At 43.0% G+C, this 26,845-nt stretch overlaps 1 protein-coding gene and 2 long non-coding RNA genes across 6 annotated transcripts in view; 2 read left to right on the plus strand and 1 right to left on the minus strand.

Annotated features, from left to right (window-relative positions):
• Window positions 1-18,265, plus strand: part of TAFA1 (TAFA chemokine like family member 1) — a 368,499-nt gene extending 350,234 nt beyond the window's left edge. For 2 of the 4 annotated variants that reach the window (XM_077276058.1, XM_077276061.1), the window contains 3 exons: window positions 13,498-13,622; window positions 15,757-15,819; window positions 17,388-18,265. In XM_077276058.1, the coding sequence (XP_077132173.1) occupies window positions 13,498-13,622; window positions 15,757-15,774 (143 nt within the window). In that variant the 3' untranslated portion in view covers window positions 15,775-15,819; window positions 17,388-18,265. Of the gene's footprint in view, window positions 1-13,497; window positions 13,623-15,756; window positions 15,824-17,387 lie in introns of all 4 variants that reach the window. The other 2 variants (XM_077276059.1, XM_077276060.1) reach the window with 2 other exon arrangements.
• Window positions 4,618-5,154, minus strand: LOC143787382 (uncharacterized). The gene is made up of 3 exons (XR_013218345.1): window positions 5,137-5,154; window positions 4,994-5,046; window positions 4,618-4,734 (listed from the first exon to the last, which is right to left on the minus strand). It is a non-coding gene; the product is annotated as an uncharacterized LOC143787382 (long non-coding RNA).
• Window positions 9,749-10,251, plus strand: LOC143787383 (uncharacterized). The gene is made up of 3 exons (XR_013218346.1): window positions 9,749-9,766; window positions 9,857-9,909; window positions 10,169-10,251. It is a non-coding gene; the product is annotated as an uncharacterized LOC143787383 (long non-coding RNA).
• Window positions 18,266-26,845: the final 8,580 nt, after the last annotated feature.

The following is a 26,845-nucleotide window of genomic DNA, read 5'->3' on the forward strand; positions in this document are numbered from 1 at the left end:
TATATAGATGATCTATCCACTTTCGCATTTCCACATTTGGCGAAAATCTTCAAATTTATCACAGTAAAAATTGAAAACATTATCGTGACATGATGGTAAAAACCCTCAACTGGCTGCAATTCATTTCAAAACTACATATAGCAGAAACATCTCCCGACAAAGTATCATAAAAACATGTTTTTTTTTTCTGCATTTCGTACCAAAACTACATATAACAGAAACATCTCCCAACAGAGTATCATAAAAAACATATTTTTTTGCAATTAATATAAGAACCAAATACAGCAGAAACATCTCTTGACAAAGTATCACGAGAGGTTTTTGTTTTTTGGCAATTCATATCAAAAACACATGTAGCAGAAACATCTCCCAACAGAGTATCAGAATAAAAGGATTTTTTGCAATTCATATAAAAACCAAATCAAATAAAGCAGAAACATCTCCAGACAAAGTATCATAAAAAAGTTTTTGTGTTTTTTTTTTGCTATTCATATCAAAACCACATGTAGCAGAAACATCTCCCAACAGAGTGGTCTGGGTCCGGCGCCTCCCATCTTCATGCGACGACGTCCTCTTCCTTGCTTCTGTCCCGGCTCCTGCGCAGGCGTGCTTTATCTGCCCTGTTGAGGGCAGCGCAAAGTACTGCAGTGCGCAGGCGCAGGGCTTCTCGGATCTTTCCCGGCGCCTGTGCACTGCAGTACTTTGCTCGGTCTTCAACAGGGCAGATAAAGTACACCTGCGCAGGAGCCGCGACAGGAAGCAAAGAAGAGGACATCATTGCATGAAGATGGGAGGCGCCGGACCCGGACAGCACCGGACCGCCCCTGGGTGAGTATAATCTAACTTGTTTTTCTTATCTTTCAATTTACATTGGGGGCTTATCTACAGCATTACAGAATGCTGTAGATAAGCCCCTGATGGTGGTGGCCACACCTTATATACGAAAAAGTAGGTGACAGATTCCCTTTAATGGCGTCAGTGATATAGAACCCAGAGTTTTTTTTCTCCAGCACACTAAGTTGGTAAGGGGCTAACTAATTTGTATAATGGGCTGGCTTTTATGTGGACATCCATAGAGCGGGTGGGAGGATGTCCACCTTATCTCCACGCCAGCGTGTGGTCTGGGGCTTAAATAGCTGGCCTCCAGAGGAAGCCTTGGTTCAGCAGGACTGGAGAGAGGATCTCCAGTAGCTTGTGTCCTGAGGAGGAAAGACTGAACCTGTGTTGCCTACAATTGTATGGACTGTGTACAGCATTTTGTTTTCCTGTTTTGCCCCAGAGGGCTGTATTTATTTTTCCCTTCGTTTTGGTTTATACCGTCTGTCTAATAAACCAACAGAAGACTTAAAGAGACAGTGTTCTTGTTTTCTACCTCCATGTACCGCTGAGTGAGCGTAACTACCACACCTGCCATTTAGTTTCCCAACAGTGACCACTTCAGGGCAAATACATGGCAGTCAGTGTGACATCCACATGCTCCAACAGGGCAACTGGAAAAGGGGTTGTGTACATATCTCTTGACTATGAGACTTGCAGATAAGATTTAGGACGTTAGTAAAAACTGATGAAGACAGGAAATCTCTTTTTTTCGGATAAGTTCATTCTGAATCAACTACTTTGCATAAAAAATTTGCATATGCAGAGTACATGAGAGAGTCCCATACTAGTAATTAAAATGACAGGGAGGCCATGGAAGAAAAGAAAATCGACGTTCCGAGTGCCCAAAACTTCCATTTAATGACGGCAATGAAGCTGATGTGATTGTTAGTGTCTGACTGTATATTTTCAGCTCCACTTCTGGCATTCTTATGCTGCTCATATGCCGCATTCAATGAAAAATAGCCCCCAGTAAGAGCAGCGAAATCCTCAGATCTGCTTTTAATTCAAAGAAGCATGGTGTCCAGATCATTTAAGATGTTATGTGCAACCTCTAAGGATTTTCATTGTGAAGAAATTTGTATCTCTGCCAAGTGGGTTAGACGCTCTTGTTTTTTATTTTGCCTATAATTAGATCTACTCTGCCGAATGGAAATGTGGAGATGTCGAGTTCTGGCTATGGATGGAGCAGTGATCATCATCATGAAGGGATTAGATTAGATGCCAGCTATATAACCCACAGCTAATATATTATATTGTGTATTGGATAGCACTGGTGCAAATCCACAGAACCCAGTCCATGTGCCACATCGGTGATCTGTGGCCGCTGGAAGGGAGCCCCAACAACTTCCTCCTACCTAATGGCATCCGCGGCTCCTCTTTTGATTAGCCGACCTGGTGTGTTGTCATCATCGTGGCAAGATGCACATGTGATGTTGCACCAGGCCGGCTAATTAAAAGAAGATCAGTTCTCAGGGATCCCACCAAGTGGCTACAGATTACGGATGTGGGCGATGGACTGGACTGGGTCCTGTGAATCGATTTGTACCAAGTAAACTATTGGATTTAATAAAGTTGACCTCAATTGTCAATGTACTTGTATGCAAGGTGTGGTAGTTCAACTCACTTGGTGGTACACAGAGGTAGAAAACAGGAACACTGTCTCTTTAAGTCTTCAACTGGTTTATTATATGGCAACATAAACCAACAAAAAGGAGAAGGTAAACACAGCCCTTAGGGCAAAAACATGATAACAACAAAGAAAACAAAATGCTGTAACAGAGTCCATATGTTGCAGGTAACATCCCGCTCTGGAGCAACAGAGGTTCATTGTTTCCTCCACAAGACACAAACCGCTGGAGAATCCAATGTCTGACCAATGTGTGCCTCTGGAACCAAGCCATTTAAGACCCAGACCATGTGACTCATCCCCTATGTGACTGAACACATGACTCTGTGATATCACACAGGTCCTGTCAGCACACGGCGGTGCTGGCTCTGCGGGTGGAGATAAGGTCGACACCCTCCTACCCACTCTATGGATGTCCACCTAAAAACCAGCCCATTACGGAACTTAGCTTAAACCTCACAGCACGTAGTGTGCTGGATGAAATTACTCTGGGTTTTACATCACTGACGCCATTAAGTGTAGTGACATATATCTCCCCTTCAGCACTCTGCCAGTGACTTTGTCACAAAGGATATTGAGGCAAATCATAAGGTTGCTATGGGGCTCTTAAGGATGAGGGGCCCAGTTCTGGTTCATCTTGACTAAAGTGTGAAGAGGAAGACTGCAGAGAAAGAAAGCCAATGTTCTGACACTCCTCCTCTATTTTTTACTCTCCGACCCGGGCTCCAACTCCAAGACTCCAGCTGCACAGCACTGGTGGCGGCAAGAACCTGTACAGGACACTATGCTTTTTAAAAGAAGAGGATCTCATTGTTCCCATCTAGTGGCTACAGATTACGGATGTGGGCGATAGACTAGGTCCTGACTCCTGTGAATCGATTTGCACAAACTAAATTAATGGATTTACTTAACTTGACCTCAATTGTCAGTGTACTAGTAAGTCTAGTCATTGTATGCAAGGATATAGAGGCAAATCATGAGGCTGCTATGGGGCTCTTGAGGACAAGGGGCCTAGTTCTGGTTGGTCTCTTCGTCTTGCCTAATGGGTGAAGAGCACGACTGTAGAGAAGGAAAGCCAATGTTCTGACTCGCCTCCTCAATTTTTCACTCTCCAACTCGGGCTCCAACTCCAACAGAAACTAGCTCCAACTCCAACTGCACAGCCCTAGTGTTAAGAACCTGTACAGGACACTACTCTTCAGGGGAACTGGAGCAACAGTGGGGTGAAGGACTGGTTCTAGATTCATTGGAAGTTCATGGAAATGTAACGCCCCCACTGTCGCAGGGCCGAGGGATACCCGGTACCGGGCCTCTGAGTCTCTGTTCTGGGGTTGTCACGGTGGCTAGACCCGGTCCTTGACCCTGCTGAGGGGCGTACAATGAAGGTTGAGGTATGGTGATGATGTTGTGGTGGTGCAGTGCAGGTTGCAGTAAATAACGAGGACACCAGGTTGCAGTCTCTTTACCTCTTTACTGAAGGTCCCAGGATCCTCAGTCCGGAATACGGTTAACCGGGCTGCGCAAGTCCGGCCGGTCCGATGGCACCTCCAGAGTTCCCTTTGCAGGTGGAAATCTGTGCCTACCTTCTAGCGCTTGTGTGTTGTGGTCCTCCCCTGCTGTGCTTACGTGCTTATAGTCCCCACAACTGTTGTGTCTGTTTCTGAAGTTCCCTCACAACTCGATTATGATGTTCTTCTTCGTCCCCCAGATGATATGGCTAGGACGCACCAGTATGACGGGTAGGCTCGGAGTTCTTCCGGGACCCTAGAGTCGCCCCTCTCCTGTTGTTGCCCCCTATGTCTTCTTAGGTGAATTGGGTGAGACAGCCCGCCTATAACTGACTGTCCTGCCGTAGGTTTGAAGTTAGGCCTGGAGCTCTATACTTCCTCGGTGTTCCGGCCACCGGCTGCGCGCCTCAGTAGGATGTTGCCTCGTCTTACAGCACGACTCCTACTGGTGTTTCTCCTTGTTGCGTTGATCTCGTTTCTCACTCAGCACAATAAACCTCGCTTCTTATCCTTTCTTGGGGTACCGCCGCTATCTTGTGCATAATACAAAAAACCGTGTGCACTACTGGAAAAATTTGGTGCTAAGGATAGGTTCCCAGTTCCCACACCTTCATAGACTATGAAAAAGAACCTAGCACTCAACTTGATGCTTAGAAGTGAGTTTTATTGTAGTGGTACTCAAAAAACGTTTCGGTCCTACACATGGACCTTCGTCAGTAACTACATGTGAAAACAACCAAATGTGAAAACCATAACAAGAAATAAATAATAACATTAAATAACAGAACAATTATACAAATAAAGTATATACACAAGTATTAGAGAGAGATTACAGCATCTGTTCAAACAATCTGGTCAATTGTATCAGAGTAGCATAAGATGGGGAGAAGCCCCAAGTATCTAGGCTAATGGCTCCACTTTGTCTGGGAAAGAAAAGGGGGGGCCACCAAGATATTACAGTGAGGAGAGCGGTACATACCGTACTAGAGAGTAATAGGAGGACCATAGGGTCAAAAGGCACAAAAGCAGCGTCTGGAAGTGTATAGAGAAAGAAAAACCCCCTTTAAAGACTCAAATTAGTGGATAGTTGGGTAACGTGGGGGGATATATGGAAGACCATACCTTACAAGTGCGTCAGATAGGAGCGGTACTGTGGGAGTATAATAAAGGGTTACATACCGGACGAGGAAGGACAGAAAAAGATCTGCGTTGGTGCTGAGATTACCTGCGGAGACCGTGACTGCTGGAAAACGTGGACAGACGCGGATTCCACCGCTAGTCTGTCAGGGAAGACGAGAGGCCGCCATGTAATAGGAGGCGGGCGGGACCGAGAGAGGCAGAGAGCCAATCCGTGGCTGGGAGGCCGACCGGAGGTGACGTCACGCTAGGAATGTTTGTATGTGCAGCTAAGTGCCGGGCTGTGAGTACGTAGTGGGTGGAAATGACGTGGAGTTGTCATAGTAACCCAGCGAAACAGTGCCGCTTATGGGAGATGGAGCAGGATGATAGCGCTGACAGAAAGATACCGTGAAACTAGAAACAGAAGGTAGCTTTACTAGGCAGGTAACGGTACACATAGACAAGGAGCTGTAGTGCCGGATTGAGAATCTGTTGACGGTGAACGGACTCCTTTGTGATGGTGCTCCTATGTTCTATCATACTGCCGTGTGACACAATAGGCAGGTGTGAGTAGTGGACCTGGTCCAGTGAGACAAATGGGTGGACAAAGAAATTTCAGTACAGACGACTCTAGTGGCAAAAAAGAAAAGAAGAGTTAGCAGGCGGTATAATATACCTAAAATGCATAATTAAACAAATAAACAGTTGGATTACTGGAGTCCGTAGTGACCTATGGATTAAATACATAACACCATATCCTTAGCACCAAATTTTTCCAGTAGTGCACACGGTTTTTTGTATTATTACTTTACCCTTACGTGTTGCACACTGACGGGTCATGTCCACATTCTCCTATAATGCTGAGGAGACCTCCAGTATCCTGGCACGCTCCACTTTCAGTAGTGATTTCTTAAAAATCCCACCTAAGGAGGCAAGAGGGAGAGATCTAGAACGGGAGCTCCGTCACTTTACCAACATTGAACTCCACTGCGCTACACTCTCTGAGTATCTCCGTGCACAACGGATCCCTAGGGGTCTACGTGTTTCACTACGTCCCACACTGTTTCGGGACTCTCATGAATATTGTATTAAGTACGAACAAATACTAAACAAGTGTTCCTTTGACATTATCACCCTGACGATTGAGCACCTACAGAAGGCGATTTCCGCTAGCTCCGAGACCATCAAAACCATCGAGGCTCAACTATCTGCATCCGGGACCCCCAAGGAACTCATCACGCTTAAGGACCAGATCGCCAAAAACATCGATAAACATCGACGGGAGACACAGGACAGAAAACGAAGTAAATTCAACAGGGATACGGAGGACTACGAGCGCCAGCAGGTATACAGATGGCAGGACACCTTCTCCGGTCGTCGAAATACATCTCGCCAAGTTCAACGCACTTCCCCCGATTACTCGACATCAGGCTCAGAACAAGAGTTGGGTACCCCTGCCACCCTCCCACCACGTTTTTTAGGCCAGCTACACCGTTTCCCGAGAAGAAGGCCACGAGGCGCGGCCATGGACACAGGAGGAGACTCGGCCCTGGGGAGGATCACGAGGTCTCAGGTATTAGCCCGTTGGTAGTCAACATTTCTGATAGATTGTTGGGTGTTGCGGAATATAAAGTCCTACAGAAAGGCTTATCATTCTGTCCCTCATACCAATGTCATACATTTGACCTCGAAATGGACCTTCAAAGATTCTTTAGATCCCTCAGACTGAAGGCCTTCTTTTCCACATCCCCCGAATCACCTTCTATTCAGCCTTTAGTAACCTCCCCAGAAGGTCCCCTCTCATCACGAAGCCTAGGTCTCTACACTAAAAGTCACTTCAGACCTCCACACGGCTCACACGCCATGGAGTCTTTTATAGGCTTTGTCAAAGAGTCATTTAAATCATTATGTGAGGATATCAGAAGGGGTAAACTTTTCTTTCCCTCCAATCTCTCCTCCATAGAACGACAAGCCCTACGGAGCCTACAGAATGATAACAATCTCATTTTTAAACCCGCGGATAAAGGGGGCGCCCTTGTGTTAATGAATAGATCCGATTATCTTCAAGAGATAACACGCCAATTAGATAACTCCACGGTTTATGTTAAATTACCACGCGACCCTATGTCCGCAACCCGACAAATCATTACCGACACACTGGAGAAATATACCGAGCTTGGTGTCTTAGACCCCAAAACACGGGACTTTCTCACCAAGTCACATCCCATTACTCCAGTGTTTTATACTATTCCGAAAATTCACAAAAACCTAGAGAAACCCCCAGGAAGGCCCATAGTCGCATCCACCGACTCCATTCTCTCCCCGTTGGCTATCTACCTAGAAAAGATCCTTACCCCGATGATCAGGCTATCCAGATCCTTTATCCTGGATACGGGCTCTTTTCTCAAGATCCTGAAAGATATAAGCCCCATTCCTCCACACTCCATACTAGTAACCATGGATGTAAAGGATCTTTATACATCCATCCCCCACGTGGAGGGTATTAATTCGGTCCATAAACTCCTGACTAAATCCGGCCTTTCAGCGGACCAGATTCAAATGTGTATAGAATTACTAACCATCATCCTTACCCGGAATTATTTTTTATTTCAGGATGACTTTTACCTCCAAATTCGTGGCACTGCGATGGGCTCCAACGTAGCACCCCCGTATGCCAACTGCTACATGGCCGACTTTGAGGAGGATCTGATCTACCCTCACCCATTGTTTCGTGACCACGTCATCATGTAGAAACGTTACATTGATGATGTCTTCTGCATATGGGGGGGCTCGTTGGAGGCCCTCGCGACATTCTTCGACTGGCTCAACACGGCCTGGCCAGGCATCTCTTTTACCATGTCCTACAGTACAACTCAGATTAATTTTCTGGACACCATGGTCATTCTCCAATCCGGCGGCTCTATAGGCACTGACCTCTACACAAAAAGTACCGATCGCAATAGCTTACTTCACTTTACAAGCTTCCACCCCCCTGCCACTAAAAATTCGGTACCCAAGTCCCAATTCCAACGGGTCTCTAAGATCGTGTCGGACACGGAGTTGAGACCGGTCCGTCTCCAAGAAATGGCCTCCAAATTTACCCAACGGGGTTACCCACCGTCCATATTGGAAAAAGCTGCTGCCCCACCAATTCCACGATCAAATAGAGCCTCCAACCGGATTCCTTTTGTCCATTCATATCATCCGTTCACATACATCTTACATAGGTCAATACGCCGACACTGGCACCTGCTGTCCAAGGGATACCCTAAAGTACCTGAATTCCAGAATCCTTTCCTCCCCTGTTTCAAACGCCCACCTAACCTCAAGGACTCTTTGGTCAGGGCAGACCTAGGGTCAGGCATTGTATCCCCTCGCCAACAGTTTCTACAGAGTCCACGTACAGGAACGTTCCCATGCCTCAACTGTTCTCAATGCCACAATGTACTTAAAGGCTCTTCTTTTCACCATCCCCGGTCCGGTAGGTCATTTCGCATTCCGGAGTACTTTACATGTGCTTCTTCATGGGTTATTTACCTAATCAAATGCCCCTGTGGACTCCTATATATAGGGGAAACCACGCAACCTATACGTGATCGAGTCTCGAAACATAAATCGACGATACGCCGGAAGAACCTTCTGTTACCTATTCCCCTTCACTTCCATAACCAGGGCCACAATGTGTCTCAGTTACAATATCAGGTCATAGAACATATCCCCCCTATACGGAGGGGTGGTGACCGGGTGGCCCGTCTTAAACGACGGGAAGCATTTTGGATTCATACACTGGAGACCCTTCACCCTTTGGGGCTTAATAGAGACTACGATCTAGCCTCGTTCCTCTGAGACTGTATCACTCTAATGTCGGAAATCTCTATAATATGGTGTTATGTATTTAATCCATAGGTCACTACGGACTCCAGTAATCCAACTGTTTATTTGTTTAATTATGCATTTTAGGTATATTATACCGCCTGCTAACTCTTCTTTTCTTTTTTGCCACTAGAGTCGTCTGTACTGAAATTTCTTTGTCCACCCATTTGTCTCACTGGACCAGGTCCACTACTCACACCTGCCTATTGTGTCACACGGCAGTATGATAGAACATAGGAGCACCATCACAAAGGAGTCCGTTCACCGTCAACAGATTCTCAATCCGGCACTACAGCTCCTTGTCTATGTGTACCGTTACCTGCCTAGTAAAGCTACCTTCTGTTTCTAGTTTCACGGTATCTTTCTGTCAGCGCTATCATCCTGCTCCATCTCCCATAAGCGGCACTGTTTTGCTGGGTTACTATGACAACTCCACGTCATTTCCACCCACTACGTACTCACAGCCCGGCACTTAGCTGCACATACAAACATTCCTAGCGTGACGTCACCTCCGGTCGGCCTCCCAGCCACGGATTGGCTCTCTGCCTCTCTCGGTCCCGCCCGCCTCCTATTACATGGCGGCCTCTCGTCTTCCCTGACAGACTAGCGGTGGAATCCGCGTCTGTCCACGTTTTCCAGCAGTCACGGTCTCCGCAGGTAATCTCAGCACCAACGCAGATCTTTTTCTGTCCTTCCTCGTCCGGTATGTAACCCTTTATTATACTCCCACAGTACCGCTCCTATCTGACGCACTTGTAAGGTATGGTCTTCCATATATCCCCCCACGTTACCCAACTATCCACTAATTTGAGTCTTTAAAGGGGGTTTTTCTTTCTCTATACACTTGCAGACGCTGCTTTTGTGCCTTTTGACCCTATGGTCCTCCTATTACTCTCTAGTACGGTATGTACCGCTCTCCTCACTGTAATATCTTGGTGGCCCCCCCTTTTCTTTCCCAGACAAAGTGGAGCCATTAGCCTAGATACTTGGGGCTTCTCCCCATCTTATGCTACTCTGATACAATTGACCAGATTGTTTGAACAGATGCTGTAATCTCTCTCCAACACTTGTGTATATACTTTATTTGTATAATTGTTCTGTTATTTAATGTTATTATTTATTTCTTGTTATGGTTTTCACATTTGGTTGTTTTCACATGTAGTTACTGACGAAGGTCCATGTGTAGGACCGAAACGTTTTTTGAGTACCACTACAATAAAACTCACTTCTAAGCATCAAGTTGAGTGCTATCTTGTGCAGGCACGGTCCCGTAACGTTCTCTCTGTTCGCTAAGCCTCTGTCAGGATCCCACCCCTGACAGGGACCCCCCTAAATCTTCCCCTGCAACACCCTCTGCCACAGGATGTTGCCTGGCTCCAACCCAGTCAGCTTCTCTCTAACTTCCTGCCTAACCCCCAGTTTTACCAGATTGTGAGGAGTGGCCTAATGAATAGTACCCTTAGCTCCCCCTGGAGGCCAGACTGTGAAGTGTATTGGTGACTGTGATACCTGGTCAGAAGAACTCCTTCAGTGCCATCAGACGTACCGTAGCCCCCCTTAGCGGCGGAGCATCAGTACTGCAATGACCAGGACTCTGGGGCGCTGCAGAAACTTTCATAAAATGCAACTTTCCAGGTAGGAAAAACCATGCACCATAATGTGACCTCATATTGATCTTTGTAATGGCCTCTTCTCGTCTGATCTTTAAAAAGGGGTGTCCCTTAAATAACTTGTACCCCCTGCTCAAAGGATATGTGATAAAAGCATGGTCATTATACAGGGGACCAAAGTGAGCAAGCTTATTGATCTTTTAATATGGGCCAAAGGAACCTTTCGGGTTTGAGAACCCAGGTGCGACTGCAACCTCTGCACCTACTATAGTTACCTGCTAGATAGATTTTATTGCAGACTGAGGCCATTTCTAAGCATCTACAGCCTGGGAAGAGGAGATTACAGGCTGCTGGATATTATATGTTATTATTTATAGAAAATGAACCCAGTATATCATGGTCGTTGACGTGAATATATTGCATATGTGCACACTGGAGCGGATGGTTGCCTCCAATATTCAGTTTTGTGGCCATTGCTCTTCTAAACACCTGACTACTTTGGTCCATTTATTTGCAAGGCAAGAAAGAGCAGTGCAGCTGCCGAGGCGTCGGGCTGTGACGGGGGGGATGCTTGTGCTTGACACCTGGTTGATATGCCGTTGGCAATTTTCTCCTCTTTATGCTTTTGCCACCAAATTTAGACTAGAGGTCTCTGTGCTGCGATTCGTTCTGTTCGACCCTTCTGCATATGTGCATCGGGTAGCAATGTATACCGGGCACATTAATGGTGTCGCTTACACTCAGTAATAGGGATACTAATATATAGAACCATATGTTACACGTAATTGCCACAATGTTGGTCGCAGTATAAATGGCGCCACTTTGATTGGGCGCCGATTCCGAGTTTTGCCTTTGGACTGTATAATTTCTGTGCACATTTCTGTGCACATCTCTGACCCGGGTAATTGGATTGTAGGCAGTCATGATTTACACTGTACAGAAGAGACATTTAAGTTGCTGCAGAACAGAATAATACACTTCAGCAACTTACAAAGAAACTGGAAAAAAAAAAAAAATACACACTTTACCCAACTTTTGCCATTTTAAAGGGTTATTCCCATTTTTTTTAATGGGTATTGTTGGATAGTGCTTAGAAATTAATGCAACTTTGCAATTTACTGCTTATTAAAATTATCAGCTGTTTTTGAGATATTAAGTTTTCTTTTATTTACAGCTCATCACCTTGGAGACCGACCACCGCTGCTAAGCAGCAGAACAAGCTATTACAAGCTGTTTCTTTTACTCGAGCTTGGAAGCACTAGAGCATGCCGTTACCTCCTAATCCAGATCCAGCTTCAGCAGCAGCGCTTACATGCTAGACAGCAGAGGTGGTCTGTTTCCAAGGCGACTGTCATGCTGCTGCAATGCAGGTAGGTGCAGGCTTCACTAGATGGCAGTAGAGAGGAAGCAGGTATGCACCTAAACAGAGCTGACCTGCAGTGCAGCAGTGAGGCTAACACAGGTGGCAGCAGAATAGTCAAAACAAGCCGGGTCAAATCCTAGACTGTAGCGCTGTACCAAAGGAATAAGCAAACTCACGGTCAGAAACAAGCCGGGGGTCCGTAATGGTCAGGAGCGGATAACCCAAAAGACAAAGGACAGAACCAGGTCAGGATACAAGCCAAGTCAAAACCAGGTAGTCTGCATACTAAAGGGAAACACTAAGTCAAGACGGAAACAGGGGAAAACAGAGACACGGGTTCAGACAGCAAACGCAGCAGGACAAATCAGAGCAATCAGAGTTATCTACAGCAGCACTAGGCAAAAACTATAACTCACATGATCTGCAAGACACAGCAGCAATAAATAGCCAACCTGAACCCAGAGGCTGAGAAAGGTTAACTCTTGACATGACCAGACCGGGAAAAAGGGAAAAAGGACTCAAAACCCAGTCTGGATCATGACATTGACGAGCTGTAAATAAAAGTGTTAGTATCTCAAGAATGGCTGCAAATTTTGACAAGCAGTAAATGGCAAATGTGATTCTTTTTACAAGCACTATCCAATGATATCCATCTATGAAGTTGAGAATAACCCTTTAAGGTTCTAAAATCTGGGCTCAAAGTTCTGTCTACCTGCAAACACCACCGAGTTCAATACATATTCTGTATGCACTAAGCTCCCCCTAGTGGTGGCTGCAAGAAACTTGAATTTTATCATTAAAAGGGTTGTCTCATGTTCTTAAATGGTTAAGATTTAGGTTCACTCATGCTAGATGTACCGTACTTACTGCAGAGGTGAACTACATTACCCATAATACTGCAGTGTCATTAATATCTGAGCGAAGCTTGTACTAGGGTCCAAGCAACAGATTATGGGATGTGCAGAACAGCAGAATCTATTGATAAAAAATGTTTTCTTGATCGTGCAGAACTGTGCATTGGATAACATCACATCAATAACATTTATGACATCTATACAAGTCTTATGCCATCCATTATATCTTTATAATAGTCACAGAAGCAGGTAAATAATAAAACTGGAGCTTCCTGTGGTCACCACTAGAGGGAGCTTACTGTATACTGTGTTCATACATTAAACTCAATAGTAACAGTATGCAGGAAACTCATCAGCTCCCTCTAGTGTTCAATGTAAAAATACATTTTTCATAAAAGTTTCTCCCAATAGTTAATGTATCATAGAGTCATATTGATCAGCATTAACAGGAGAAATGAAATATTACACTTCAGGTGCATCATATGGAGTTGTGTTCTGCCTAATAGCTGGCTAGTGAATTTTGGTAGGCAACAATAAAGTCAGGTTTTCATAATAGGATTTATAAAATGTGTTAAAAACCGAGACAATCCCTTTAAATGATAGTATTGCTGTATGAGAAGTTTTTTTATATGACATTTACATTGGACTTTTTTTTTTCCTGCAGCTTCAATAGTTATTGGGAAGTGGTGGTGCGAGATGGAACCATGTTTAGAGGGGGAGGAATGTAAGACGCTGCCAGATAACTCAGGATGGATGTGTGCAACTGGCAATAAGATAAAGACCACTAGAGTAAGTATCAGACGGCGTCTGACGGGAACAAGAAGCGCCATTGTATTCCTATAGTGTGAATAGAATCATGTTTTTGTAAAACACTTGCATTTCCCATAAAATACCCATTCTGTAACATCTCATCTTTAGAGCTCTGCCCTGTGCTGTCCCTCTGTTACTCCTCCTGGAAACACATGCTTGGGAGCTGCCATTGCACTTTTCCAGGTTTGTCCAATCAGTGCCGAGAGTTGCAGACTGAGCAGGGGCACACTCGATTGACAAGGTGAATGGTAATCCCCAAACATTTCCAGGTACCTGTAGAAGACTCTCATAAGGAGCAAACATACATTTGTACATGAGAGTTTTTTTTTTTTTTAAATACTTTGTTTTCATTATTTGAGCAAGATCTAATCTTAAATCTTTGTATTTAAAGCATTGTTGTCTCCAGATCTCACACTACAAACTGTATAACTAATAAACTTCATCTTAGACCTGACGAGGCTGGTGTATTTACTCTGAAAACATGTCATAGTGACTGTATAATCCTGACATTAAGAGGAGTCCATCTATAGAATGAAATAGCTAAGGAGACAGTGTATTAAGTATCCACATACCCAGCCTGAAAACTGCAGCTTGTACTGAGCAGTGTGAGATCCATGCAGCAGGGAGGAGGGACACTGCAAAGTTATCAATCAGGAGAGGTGAGTAGAGATTCAGCAGGGAGGAGGGACTCTGAGAAGCAATCAATAAGGATAGGTGGGTGGATATTCAGCAGCAGGGAGGGACACTGAGAAGCCATCAATCAGGAGAGGTGGGTGGATATTCTGCAGCAGGGAGGAGGGACACTGAAGCTATCAATCAGGAGAGGTGGGTGATTATTCAGCAGCAGGGAGGAGGGACACTGAGAAACCATCAATCAGGAGAGGTGGGTGGATATTCTGCAGCAGAGAGGAGGGACACCGAGAATCTATCAATCAGGAGAGGTGGGTGGATATTCAGCAGCAGGGAGGAGGGACACTGAGAATCTATCAATCAGGAGAGGTGGGTGGATATTCTGCAGCAGAGAGGAGGGACACTGAGAATCTATCAATCAGGAGAGGTGGGTGGATATTCTGCAGCAGAGAGGAGGGACACCGAGAATCTATCAATCAGGAGAGGTGGGTGGATATTCAGCAGCAGGGAGGAGGGACACTGAGAAGCTATCAATCAGGAGAGGTGGGTGGAGATTCAGCAGGTAAGAGGGACACTCAGTACTATCAATCAAGCTAGGTGGGTGGAGATTCAGCTTAGGAGGATGGACACTGAAGCAGTTAATCAGAAAAAGGGGGTAGAAATTCAGCAGCAGGAGGGACACCGGGGAGTTATGTCAGACGAAGTAGGCAGAAGTTCAACCGCATCAGGGAGGAAGGACACAAAGAAGTTGTCAATTAGACTAAATTGGCAGAAATTAAACAGTAGCACAGAGAATGGACACTGAGGAGCTGTCAGTTAGGCCAGATGGGCAAAGATTCAGCTGCAGCAGTGAGGATAGACACCAAGGAGCTCTCAATTAGACTAAGTGGGCACAATTTCATCAGCAACAGAGAGGAGGGACATTGGGGAGCTGCTATTTAGGATAAGTGGGCAGAAATTCATCAGCAGTAGGGAGGAAGAACACGGATTTGCTATTAATCAGCCTGGGGGAACACACAGAGAGAAACTTTCATAAAGGATTATATTACCATTCTGCCATGGATTATCAAAGTAAGTACACCAACCTCATCAGGTCTAAGAACTCTTTAACAATGTATGCAGTTTGTGTTGTGAAAACTGGTGACAGATTTCATTCACGGTGTTCACTTGGAGTTTGTCCACTGAAGCTAGAAAATCCTATTTGCATTTACAGGAGCAATGACAGAGGGACATCTCAATGCAAAGTTGTGGGAAAAAAAGCTCAGAAATTGTTATTTAGTGGGAAACTGACCCAATATTTGGTTTTATCATCACTGAATACTTTGTAGATTTCCTCATTAATGCAATGCAACAATTTGTTGATAATTTTTTTTTTCATATCTTTTGACCAAATTATTACTGTACAGAACGACATTATAATCTGTTAGATGCATCATGTTTATTTCTGCTCCAAGAGGGCTCACTTTTTTGTTTTGTTTTTAAGTTTCAGGGTCACACATGACCACCTTCATGCAAGGCAAGATGGCATCTGAGGCCCTGAAACATCGTAGGTATAGTCACTGTTGTCACTGAAAACGGCCGACTGCTCACACTCGCTGTCATTCTCATCGCTGATACAGGAACAATCCCAATATCCATAACATATTCACCTAGATAAGAGACGTGTGGGGGTCCGCAGTTATAGGGGGCTCCAGACTGCTTTTATAGGGGGCTCTAGACTGCACATCCAGACTGCTGTTATAGGGGGGCTCCAGACTGCTGTTATAGGGGGCTCCACACTGCTGTTATAGGGGGCTCCAAACTACACTCCCAGACTGCTTTTATAGGGGGGCTCTAGACTGCACATCCAGACTGTTGTTATAGGGGGCTCCAGACAACACTCCCAGACTGTTGTTATAGGGGGGCTCCACACTGCTCTTATAGGGGCTCCAGACTACACTCCCAGACTGCTTTTATAAGGGGGCTCCAGACAACACTCCCAGACTGTTATAGGGGGGCTCCACACTGCTGTTATAGGGGGCTCCAGATTGCCCATCCAGACTGCTGTTATAGGGGGCTCCAGATTGCCCATCCAGACTGCTGTTATAGGGGGGTCTCTTTCAGTAAGAGCATTACATTAATATTACAGTAAGAATCCCTCACCAGTGACTATAACTCAGTGAGGCTTCTCATGGATAATACCAGTCTCTATACATAATTAATACTGTTTGCTGTGTACTTAACTTGGATCTACTCTAAGAAATAAAACAGCTACAAGGTAAACATAGACTGGAGCGCATGAGACAGAACGAGCCATGATTATTAGCGGGATATGGACAGAGCCCCGGAGCAATGACATTAATTGACTGCTTGCCGAAAATGAACCTGTATACTGCAACCAGAGCCCAGCCACAAATACAGAGAAACATCCATGTTACTGCATTGCTTTATTTTACAACATGAAACATCAAAGATAGAAAGGTGGTTGGATGGTTTATGTATGGATGGTGAATAGATACATGGATAATGGATGGCTGAAGTATGGCTGATGGATGGATGGGTGGATGGCTGGAAGGTGGATGTTGGACGGTGGATGGATGGCTGATGGATGGGTGTATGGATGGATAGATAGATGTGGGTGGATACATGGAGTGAATGGATGATGGATGGATGAATAGATGGATGGGTGATGAATAATGGATGGATGGATGGTTTATGGATGGATGGTGGATGGATGGCAGATGGATGGATGGATGGTGGATGGATGGCTGAAGGAAGGCAGATGGATGGATGGATAGATGGTTGGTGGATGTGTAGATGGATACATGGGGTGAATGGATGGATAGATGGATGGATAGGGGATGAATGATAGATGGTTTATGGATGGATGGCAGAAGAACGGCTGATGGATAGCTGGTGAATGGATGGATGGATGAATAGATGGATGGACGGTGGATGGATGGATGTTGGATAGTTTTCTGTTTAGAATGTTTAATGTTCTAGATCTACAGATCTGAAACCTATTTTGATGATATTTCCTGATGATCTTATGATTATTGAATGAAACGTGCTGTAAACTAATACTAAATATATTTGGACAATTTCCTAATCTCTAAACACTTTTTTTTTTTTCAGATTCATCCAAGATCCTAAGATTTGTTTTTCCGGCCATCATCACATCCACCTGCAGATGAATGAGGACGCCATATACAATCTTTCATCTCTTTGGGAAAAAATTAAAAAAAGTACCCTAAGGATTTACAAGCCAAATGGATATTTTACTTGCACTTTTGACTTTTTGATGAAAAACTCTCAGTGGTTTCACTATGTGAAATAAAATTATCCATGGGGAGCAAGAAGTTTGCAAATAATTGCGCTACACGTTGACTTTGGCCAAGAACGGGACACGAAATATTAGAATGTTCTATAGGATGTGGAATTATGGATTGATATCATCCAAGAATCCTGTATATATAGATGAAGGACCTTCCGCTAAGACGTTACTGACTCCTTCCTATACCAGGACTACTCCCCTGTTTATATCAGTAGGTTTAATCTGGCTTGACAAGGGTCCAACTTCTCACCCAACTCTACGAGAATCTTCAACATTCTACACGGAATCAAGATCTTCCTTCAATTCCGGATGAACATGTTGATGATTAAATATGTTTTTTTTTTTTCTTTCTATTGTGTTCCGGAAGCTTTTTACCCATGTGTGATTATAGCATGCCAGCTTTGATTATGTCAACATTTCTATTCAAACGGTCGCTCCCGCCATCTTCCAACAAAGTATTTTTTTATGGGAAATTCAACGGAGAAGGAAGCAATGTCAAATGCGCCCACCATGGAGAATGGCCACGAGTCTACAGCTGTCGGGGTCTTTGTATTATCACTGGTGTAAATAGGATGTCGGCAGGATTTGTATAACCGGTGCTGTCTGCAGTAAACCCCACTGTTTTGCACTTGCTTATTCCTTTAAAAGTAAAAGTCTTAATAAACATTATTTTGTTTGATTTTTTTTTTATTTTTATTACTTTCGTGGACATCCGGTTGAAATCCCATTGAGTATAAAAATTCCAGAAAAATAGAATACTTTTAAGCTTAAAGCATCACATACATATGAAATGGTCTCTTTCATCAAATTGTGCATAAATCAATAGTTCAACTATGTATCAGAAAAATGTACTTCTTTCCCCACTTATGAGCCACTTCCCTTCCCTCTTGAAATCATCATTCAGTCTGAAAAACTGCTGAAATCTGTCCAATTCCAAACAGGTCCGATGGCAAATTCATTGATCTGCCTATTGAAATCTACGGAGAAGGGAAAAGGAGGGAGGAGCATGGTGACAAAGACATAGAGAAATGCTTCTTTGTACACTTATGAGGCACTTTTCCTACCTCTTGATATCATCAATCTGAAAAATTGCTTAAATCTGTCCAAGTCGGACTGGCATTTTACTGATGGATCAGATTAAAGCCGCCTATTGAAGTCTATGGGGAAGGTAGAAGGAGGAGCAGAGTGAGAAAGAGGCAGAGATAAATGCTTCTTTCTCCACTTATGAGCCACTTCACCCTCTTACTTCCTGAAATCATCATTCACTTTGAAAAACTTCTAAAATCTGACCAGCTCAAGACAAGTCAGACTGGCATATCACTTAAAGATCATATTAGAGCTGCCTATTGAAGTATAAGGAGAAGGTAGGAGGAGCAGAGTGAGAGAGAGAGGTAGATAAAACGCTTCTTTCTCCACTTATGAGTTACTTCTCCTGCCTCCTGAAATCATCATTCACTTTGAAAAACTGCTAAAATCTAAAAGACTGAAGACAAGCCAGACTGCCATTTCAATGAAGGATCAGGTTACAGCTACCTTTTGAAGTCTATGGAGAATAGAGATAAGGAAGGAGAGAAGCAGAGTGAGAGAGTCACAGAGACAGAACTTCAACTATTTAGTGTTTTGTCTAACCAGTGCTAGATTCACAGCTACACTGCTCAACACTGCTGTATAATGTCCTCCATAGTGCTGTTTATATGCTACGTAGACACAAAAGAGTAGGAATCAATCACTTGTGGGAGCTGTGTATGGGAGATATCAAAGCAACTCATCTCCACCCACTAGCTCAGAGACAACTGAAAATTAGAGATAGAGTGGAAAAGTGGTGAAAAATGAAGGATGCAAGTCACATAGCAGCCAGAAATAAGGATTGCATCGTGATGCTTCCAATTACCAGCAAAACCAAGAGGCAGTGGGGATTTCTTTCACTGAATTAATACAGTGGCACCATTAGCATGTAGCTGAGCCTGGTTCTCAGCCTTGTTCAATTGAATAGACTGAACTGTAGTACCTGACATGGCCACATGCACTTGGTGTCGCTGTGTCATGGGACCATAGTGAAGGTGCTGTGTTGATCCACTAAGCTTCAATCTTCTGGCGATCGGTCAATCTCACATTGGTGGACTACAGTGTACGGAGTGGCATGATTGCTCTGTGCTTGCGTTGATGACCTGGGCTCCAATCTGCATGGAGTTTATATGTTCTTACTGTGATTTTCAGGGATTTCTCACCAGTTCTTGAGCTTCCTCCGCATTACCAAACATATTGATAGGTTTTATTAAACCTGATGAATTAAACATAATTTTTGCAATTAATACTTACATTTAATTAAAAAAAACTGTCCCGGTGCAGAGCAACCCCTTTAATGTAAAATTTCACCTTCTAAAATTCTGTTCCATCATACAGTCCGGGCTTTGCTGCATACAGTTTTATTACTGAGTTTAATGTATAAACTGTATGCAGTTACCTCCTGAGCTCCCTCTAGTGGTGGCTGCAGGCGGAATTTTACAGCTTATTTCTATAGAGGAGGTTTGGAGCTCTGTGTCAGAAAAGCAGATCTTTAATGCTTTAGAAATTATGATGCCGTTATTCTAGACTTTGCCATGTTGCCAGCATTTCGATGCAAGGTTCAGAAGCACACGGCTTCCTGGCAGGCAACACTTCAATTGCGCTAAACCTTCCAATATAGTATTATCTTCTGTTACGGTTACCTTGCAATTTGGATAGAACGGTTGATAAAACATACAGCATAAAATGGGAAAAGATACTTAGAATTGCATCCAACAATACACATGACGCTACATGGCACAATAGTCAGAATCTGGAAGTACACCGCCCGGTACAATCGCCAAGTCTGCCTTTAGTCACGTTTGTTTGGTTTAATTTCATCTCAAATGGCCGCTCTTAATAAAGGCAGGCATAGCAGAGCCGAGTTTGTCAATTTGGCCAAAATGCTGTTATTTTATTGTTGCATCAGAATTAGTTTTCTACGGTTCAAAATGGATTTTAAGGTTTATTTCACCCCTTTTTTTAATGGGCTGATACAATAGATAGTGGCCATGTGATGCAACGAAAGACAAGACCCACCCCAGGGAGAGCCACTGCTGGTTAGAGGCTCCCCGCTCAATAAAATGGGGTCATTAGCAGGAAACCCACCTGTATGACCCATGTACAGTATCGTGAGCTGTGAAATACACAAAGTATATCTCCATCTGTATTTGCTCCTGCTGTCTTCAAATTATGAAATTGTTTTTAATAACAAAATCAATGAAAATTCAGGTCACTGTTATCCACAAGATCAGAACGCTCTTCTTCTGCTGCTGTAATCATTCCTATGATCTGATTGGCTATAAGGTGTTGTGTCTCCACCCACTTCAACTCAAGAGGAGGAGGAGAATGACAAGGGATGCAGAAAGTGACTTAAACAATAAACTGGGGGGACTGAGATCAGGCACTATGGGCCTATTAACAACAAGGGAGTGTGTCATCAGAAAATGACAGGTTTTTTAAATCATGTTTTTGTGTTACATGTATTTAAAAATAAAAACATGACTTTTTTAATATCAATCTATAATCTTGCAACTTTCAGTGGCCAATTGGGCTTTTATAGACCTATATTCCCCCTCTTTTCAAGAAGAGCTTTCAACAGGCTCCTTATCAGAGGCAGGATTATAAAGACTGATTACATATCTATATATAGCCAATGACAAGATCCACCAATCAGAATAGGCGATATCGCAGTTCACCTCCTCCCTCTCTCTTCACAATGATCTTTGCACACGCTCATTTGATGCTTCAATACAAAACATAGGGAGTGTCAGGTTATTGCTGCTAATGTACATGTGTTATTTCCTGGAACACCAGGAAGTTAAGAGTCTAAAAAAGCCCCAGTGGCCGGTGTGAGAATTGCAAGATTTCTATTCTTAATTTTTAATACAAATTGTCATATGGTAATAGGAACATTTCCAAAAATGTTTTAAAAATATATTTAACATCAACATTTGATTTAAACACGTCGTCTTTGAGCATAAACTGCGTCACATAATAAAAATACTTGAAAAAAAACCTTGTTTATGTACAGTAAATACTACAATAATCTGAGATGGTATTTACAACAAAAAAGTACATTTATGGCTAGACCCATGGTTTCCAACCTGTTGATCTCCAGCTGTTGTAAAACTACAACTCCAAACATACATGCAGCAGTCAGGGTATGCTGGAAGTGGTAGTTTTGCCAAATCGTAGACTGACATGGACCTTTGTTTTGTTCTTCTTTGATGCCCAACATTCCAATCACTTTTCACGTTTCCTTCTCCGCCAGCGAGAGAAATGTGCACAGCCTCTATTACACACCCGGGTAGTTTTGTCATCAGATATATTGATTGATGTTTACTAAATGAAAACACACATCGAACACTTTATTGCTTGCTGTTCGCATAATTACAGAATGATTAAGCTGGGTTTATGACAAATAAAATTTGATGTTTTAATCCCCGGAATAGAAAGCAGACTTTGTTATGAGCAGAATTATTCTGGTAATTGACATTAATTTGAGATGAAGTTGTTCCATGTATATTGAATTATTTATAATACTTGGACACGTTTACATCACTGCAGCCTCTTACTATATGGAGTAAGGTCTTCGAGATCTCTACTGGTGTAACGAGATAACCTTATGTATTACAGACCCATAGACACTCAGTAGGCCGCCGGCATAGGCAGCAATGCAACTGGCGGGCTACCCAGGCAAAGCTATGGAGGCCAAATATTGGATCTTAGATGGAAACCCCCTTTAAAGGGAATTTGTCAGTAGGATTAACCCTCCTATATGCAAATGCAGGTCATAGAAAATGAAACAAAATGATACATTGAAATCTGAAATCCAAAGTCTTATTCCAGACAAATCCACATTTATCTTTATATGTAAACGAGCTGTTAAGATCTATGGGCCGGACATAGATCTCCCTGAGTTCTGTCTTCAACCACAGCCCTCCGGTTCTCATCGCGGCTCTCCTCTTATCTGGGTTGGTAGCTTCAGGATGCCAAGGCAGCCCGCCCTCCATATATTGTATGTTGATTGTGGTTCATTCCATTCTTGGGTCCAGTTCATGACTGTCACTTTACCCTGACGTTGACCTACAATTGTAGAATGTTAGAGTTGGAAAGGACCTCCGGGGTCATCGTGTCCAACCTCCTGCTCAATGCAGGATTCACTAAACCATCTCAGACAGATATCTGTCCGGCCTCTGAAGACTTTCATTGAAGGAGATCTCACCACCTCTCGTGGCAGCCTGTTCCACTCATTGATCACCCTCACTGACAAAGTTTTTTCTAATATCTAATCTGTATCATCTCGATTTCAGTTTCATCCCATTGCTTCTCGTGTTTCCATGTGCAAATGAAAATAATGATGATCCCTCTACACTGTGACAGCCCTTCAGATATTTTGCAAGCTAAACATTCCCAGATCCTTTCCCCGTTCCTCGTAGGACATACTTTGCAGTCCGTTCACCATCTTGATAGCTCTTCTCTGAACTTGCTCCAATATTTCGATGTCTTTTTTAAAATGTGGTGCCCAGAACTGGACACAGTGTTCCAGATGACGAAGGAGGAGTAGAAGGGTATAATTACTTCACGTGATCTAGACTCTATGCTTCTCTTAATACATCCTAGAACTGTATTTGCTTTTTAGCTGCTGCATCACACTGTTGACTCATGTGCAGTCTGTGATCTATTAGTATACCCAAGTTTTTTTCACACGTGCTGTTGCTTAGTTCTATTCCTGCCTCCTCCTTTTCTAGATGACATTTTCGTTTTTCTTGCCAAATGAAGAATCTTGTATTTCTCCCTGTTACATACCATTCGATTAGTTACTGCCCATTATTCAAGCTTATCTAGATCCTTCTGAATCCTTTCTCTGTCTTCTCTAGTGTTAGCTATCCCTCCTAGTTTTACATCGCCTGGAAATTGGATTAGTTTGCCTTTAGCTCCCTCATCTAGATAATTTATAAAAATGTTGACTATAACCTTGTTCCAGGACACTCCTCCTATCTAGCCTTTGGGATTGTTGGTCTAGGACCTGTTGTTGAAGTGAACTGGATTTAAGTTACAAGACCCAAAAACAGTCACTGATCAGTGTGTACTTTTGGCCACCATACATGGTAACAGCTGTTTTCTTGGGGTACCACTGCTTTGGTAGAAATGATCGAAAGCAGAGGTAGGCTTTAAATTGGGTAGCTGGACAACCATGAACTTAGAAGAAGCAAAGATCTAGACTCTTTCAAGTTGACCTACTCTTAACACTGGAGATATAAAAGAGTTTAATGAGTGTCTAAGAGTCTTCACTAAGTGGAACATCTTATGGAAGCCGTGCACATCTCAGACATTTTAATTTCCCAAAAGCCTTTGCTAAATTGAAGCCGCAGTCACTTAGAGGTCACACCTAGCAAAGCTCTCAGAAGAAGTTATCAAGTGTCTACAGAAAGAGTGAAGGAACACTTTGTTCCCGGTCCCCGTTTTGGTAAATAACATCTCATAATTGGAAGATTTTTGAATAGAATTTGATTACTTAATTTCGCCAGCCCTCATTCATTTCTCTCCACTTAATTAGATGAAAGCTGCAAACGGCTCTCAGGTACCAATCGCATGATTTATGGCCTCCAGGTAATAAAATAAGAAATGAATAAATCTCTGCGTGGTCTAATAAAGGAACATTAACAGCGTCGGAGATAAATCACTCACACTGTCCTCATTATTACTCTAATACCTGACACCTAAAGTATATTTCAAGTTGACATATATGATATATTGAAAGCCACCTACCATTTTTTTTCTCCGCACTCCTTCATATGGGTGGTAGGTTTATGTAGGATAGCTAATGTAAAGTCATGTAGTAAAAGTGATTTGCATTAAGCATTTATCTTGGGCTACTACAATTACCATCAGAAGGGTAACTATTCTAAAACTGTCCTGGAATCTCTACTTTATTATAGTTTGAAACTTTTAAAAAGGTCAATGGCAAAGAAAACGTCTACGACAAAAATGAAAATTTTTTAAAATGTGTCCATACGATTTGTATAAGTGCCGTATTGACTGCTTTTAGACAATGAAGGCATAAAGACCGCGAGGCAGAAAAGTCAGACGTTCCGTCAGGTCACGGTTCGGGGGTCAAAATACCAGGAGATAGCAGATCAAAGAAAAAGGACAAGACAAAGGGATAATCAGAACAGGGTCCAAAAGGTCAGGCACCGGAAGATTAGAAGTTAGCACAACAGAATCAGGCAAACACTCATCAGGAAGCACAAACTACATCTATAAGGGATAACAGGCACACAGCTTAGTTAAGTAGCTGGGAAATCTACAGGACACAGAACACCAGGAGAAAGTCCAGCACCTCCCAGTCACAGATTGGACAGTCAAGCTGTCAAAGTACCGACAGATCAGCCCACGCTTCACAAGATTGTACAACCGAGCTGTCAGTCAACATGCCAACAACTCAGCATGACCCAGATTTCATAGGGCAGCAAAACAGTCACTCGCTGAGCGGAGGAATCGTAACAGGTGTAACAAGAGACTATGGGAAGCAATTGCAAACGACACAAATGGGGGATCAACTTCACCACAATATTACAGTAGTAGCATCTCTAATACAATCTGTGCCATTAATGTTTGCTATGATCGTGACTGATCATTAGAATAAGGTACAAAGAGCTAGGGGAACACTATATACACCACTATAGCTCCATTTTGCTCCATTTCACTTCTGCTTGAATGGCGACATGACTAATTATTATACAAAGGATTTTAACATAAAGGGAGTCTAGTCTAGCAGCACAACATGAGTGTTCACACCAAGCACAGGAGTCCAATGCACTGCACCTTCCCACCTACATGCTTCCCCACCATCTCCTACCTCCTCTTCCTTGATTGGCAGCTTTGAGAACGGAGAAGATACATGGAAAACAAGTCTCAAATAAGGTGCACTCAACTGATTACCACCAAGTGCCAGTGCTTTGTTTGCAAAGTTGTTTTTCACTGGTAGATTCCCTTTAAAACTTCCTTGGCCCCAATACAAAATCTAAATCAGTTCCCTAATCTATCATGTGACAAAGGTGCTTTTGGGCTGCTCAGAAACCAGAGTCTGAGTATTACTGCTACACCCTAACTAAGAGCTAATGCAAACTGTTGTTTCAAGGGAATATGTCAGCAGATTTTGCTATGTAATCTGAGAGCAACATGTTGTAGTGGCCGAGATCCTGATTCCAGTGATATGTCACTTACTGGGCTGCTGCTTCTGTTTCATTAAAATCAGTGTTTTATCATTAGGAGATTATTATTATAGGACTAGATACTTTGTACTTCCTAGTCCAACCATGACCCATCACCGATTAACAGCTTCAGAATTAATACATGTGCAGTAATATATACATCTGTTCTTATATTCATGCCTATTGGTGTCCTCCTGTTTAATTTAAAAATCCCTGATGCTCCCAAAAGAACCCACGGGTTGATAACCAGGTTTTATTTTTGTTTTTCATAATAATATGGGTATTAAAAAGACAAAATAAAACCTGATTATCAATTAATTAATTTTTAATTTAAAACACAAAGACACCAAAGGGCATGCATATAAGAACAGATTTAATGTATATATATTAATTCATTAAAACATTAACCACAAGAAATATTTCTGCATCATTTAATAATGAAATGATCATACCATGAGGTCGTATGATATCCGTTGTAGTCACTATATAAAACAGCTCTTGTGATAGTCGGTATTGTGCTACACTATGAATACGGGAAAGATATATACCTTTGTACCGTGTTAGCTAGGAAAAAAAACACTATGAACAAGAACTTATAGCTCGCAGAGCAGAGAAAACTGTGATTCTATTACAACTGCTGCACCCAGAAAACTAAGAAATACGTAGCTGGAATCAAGTGCTCTGTCCCTACTTCAAGCTGCTGACAGATTACATAACACAAAATTGCTGGCAGGTCGATTTTTACTATTTCTTACTTTAGGGGCCAATGCTTTAAAAAAAAAAAAAGAAAAAAGTGACCCTTAAAAAAAATAAATAAAAAAAAATCACATTTAAGTGTTCCAAAATGTCAATGAAAACCCTCTATGCTTTAAATTTTATGCCTTTTCTGTGCGAACGGACTCCTACTGCTTCCACTCAGAGTGGTGATATGTCATCTACAATCAAGAGATTGTGAATGACCGTAGAGGTAGCACATTGTCCAATGTGACAATACC

The sequence above is a fragment of the Ranitomeya variabilis genome, chromosome 8, assembly GCF_051348905.1.
Source record: "Ranitomeya variabilis isolate aRanVar5 chromosome 8, aRanVar5.hap1, whole genome shotgun sequence".
Lineage (NCBI taxonomy): Eukaryota > Metazoa > Chordata > Amphibia > Anura > Dendrobatidae > Ranitomeya > Ranitomeya variabilis.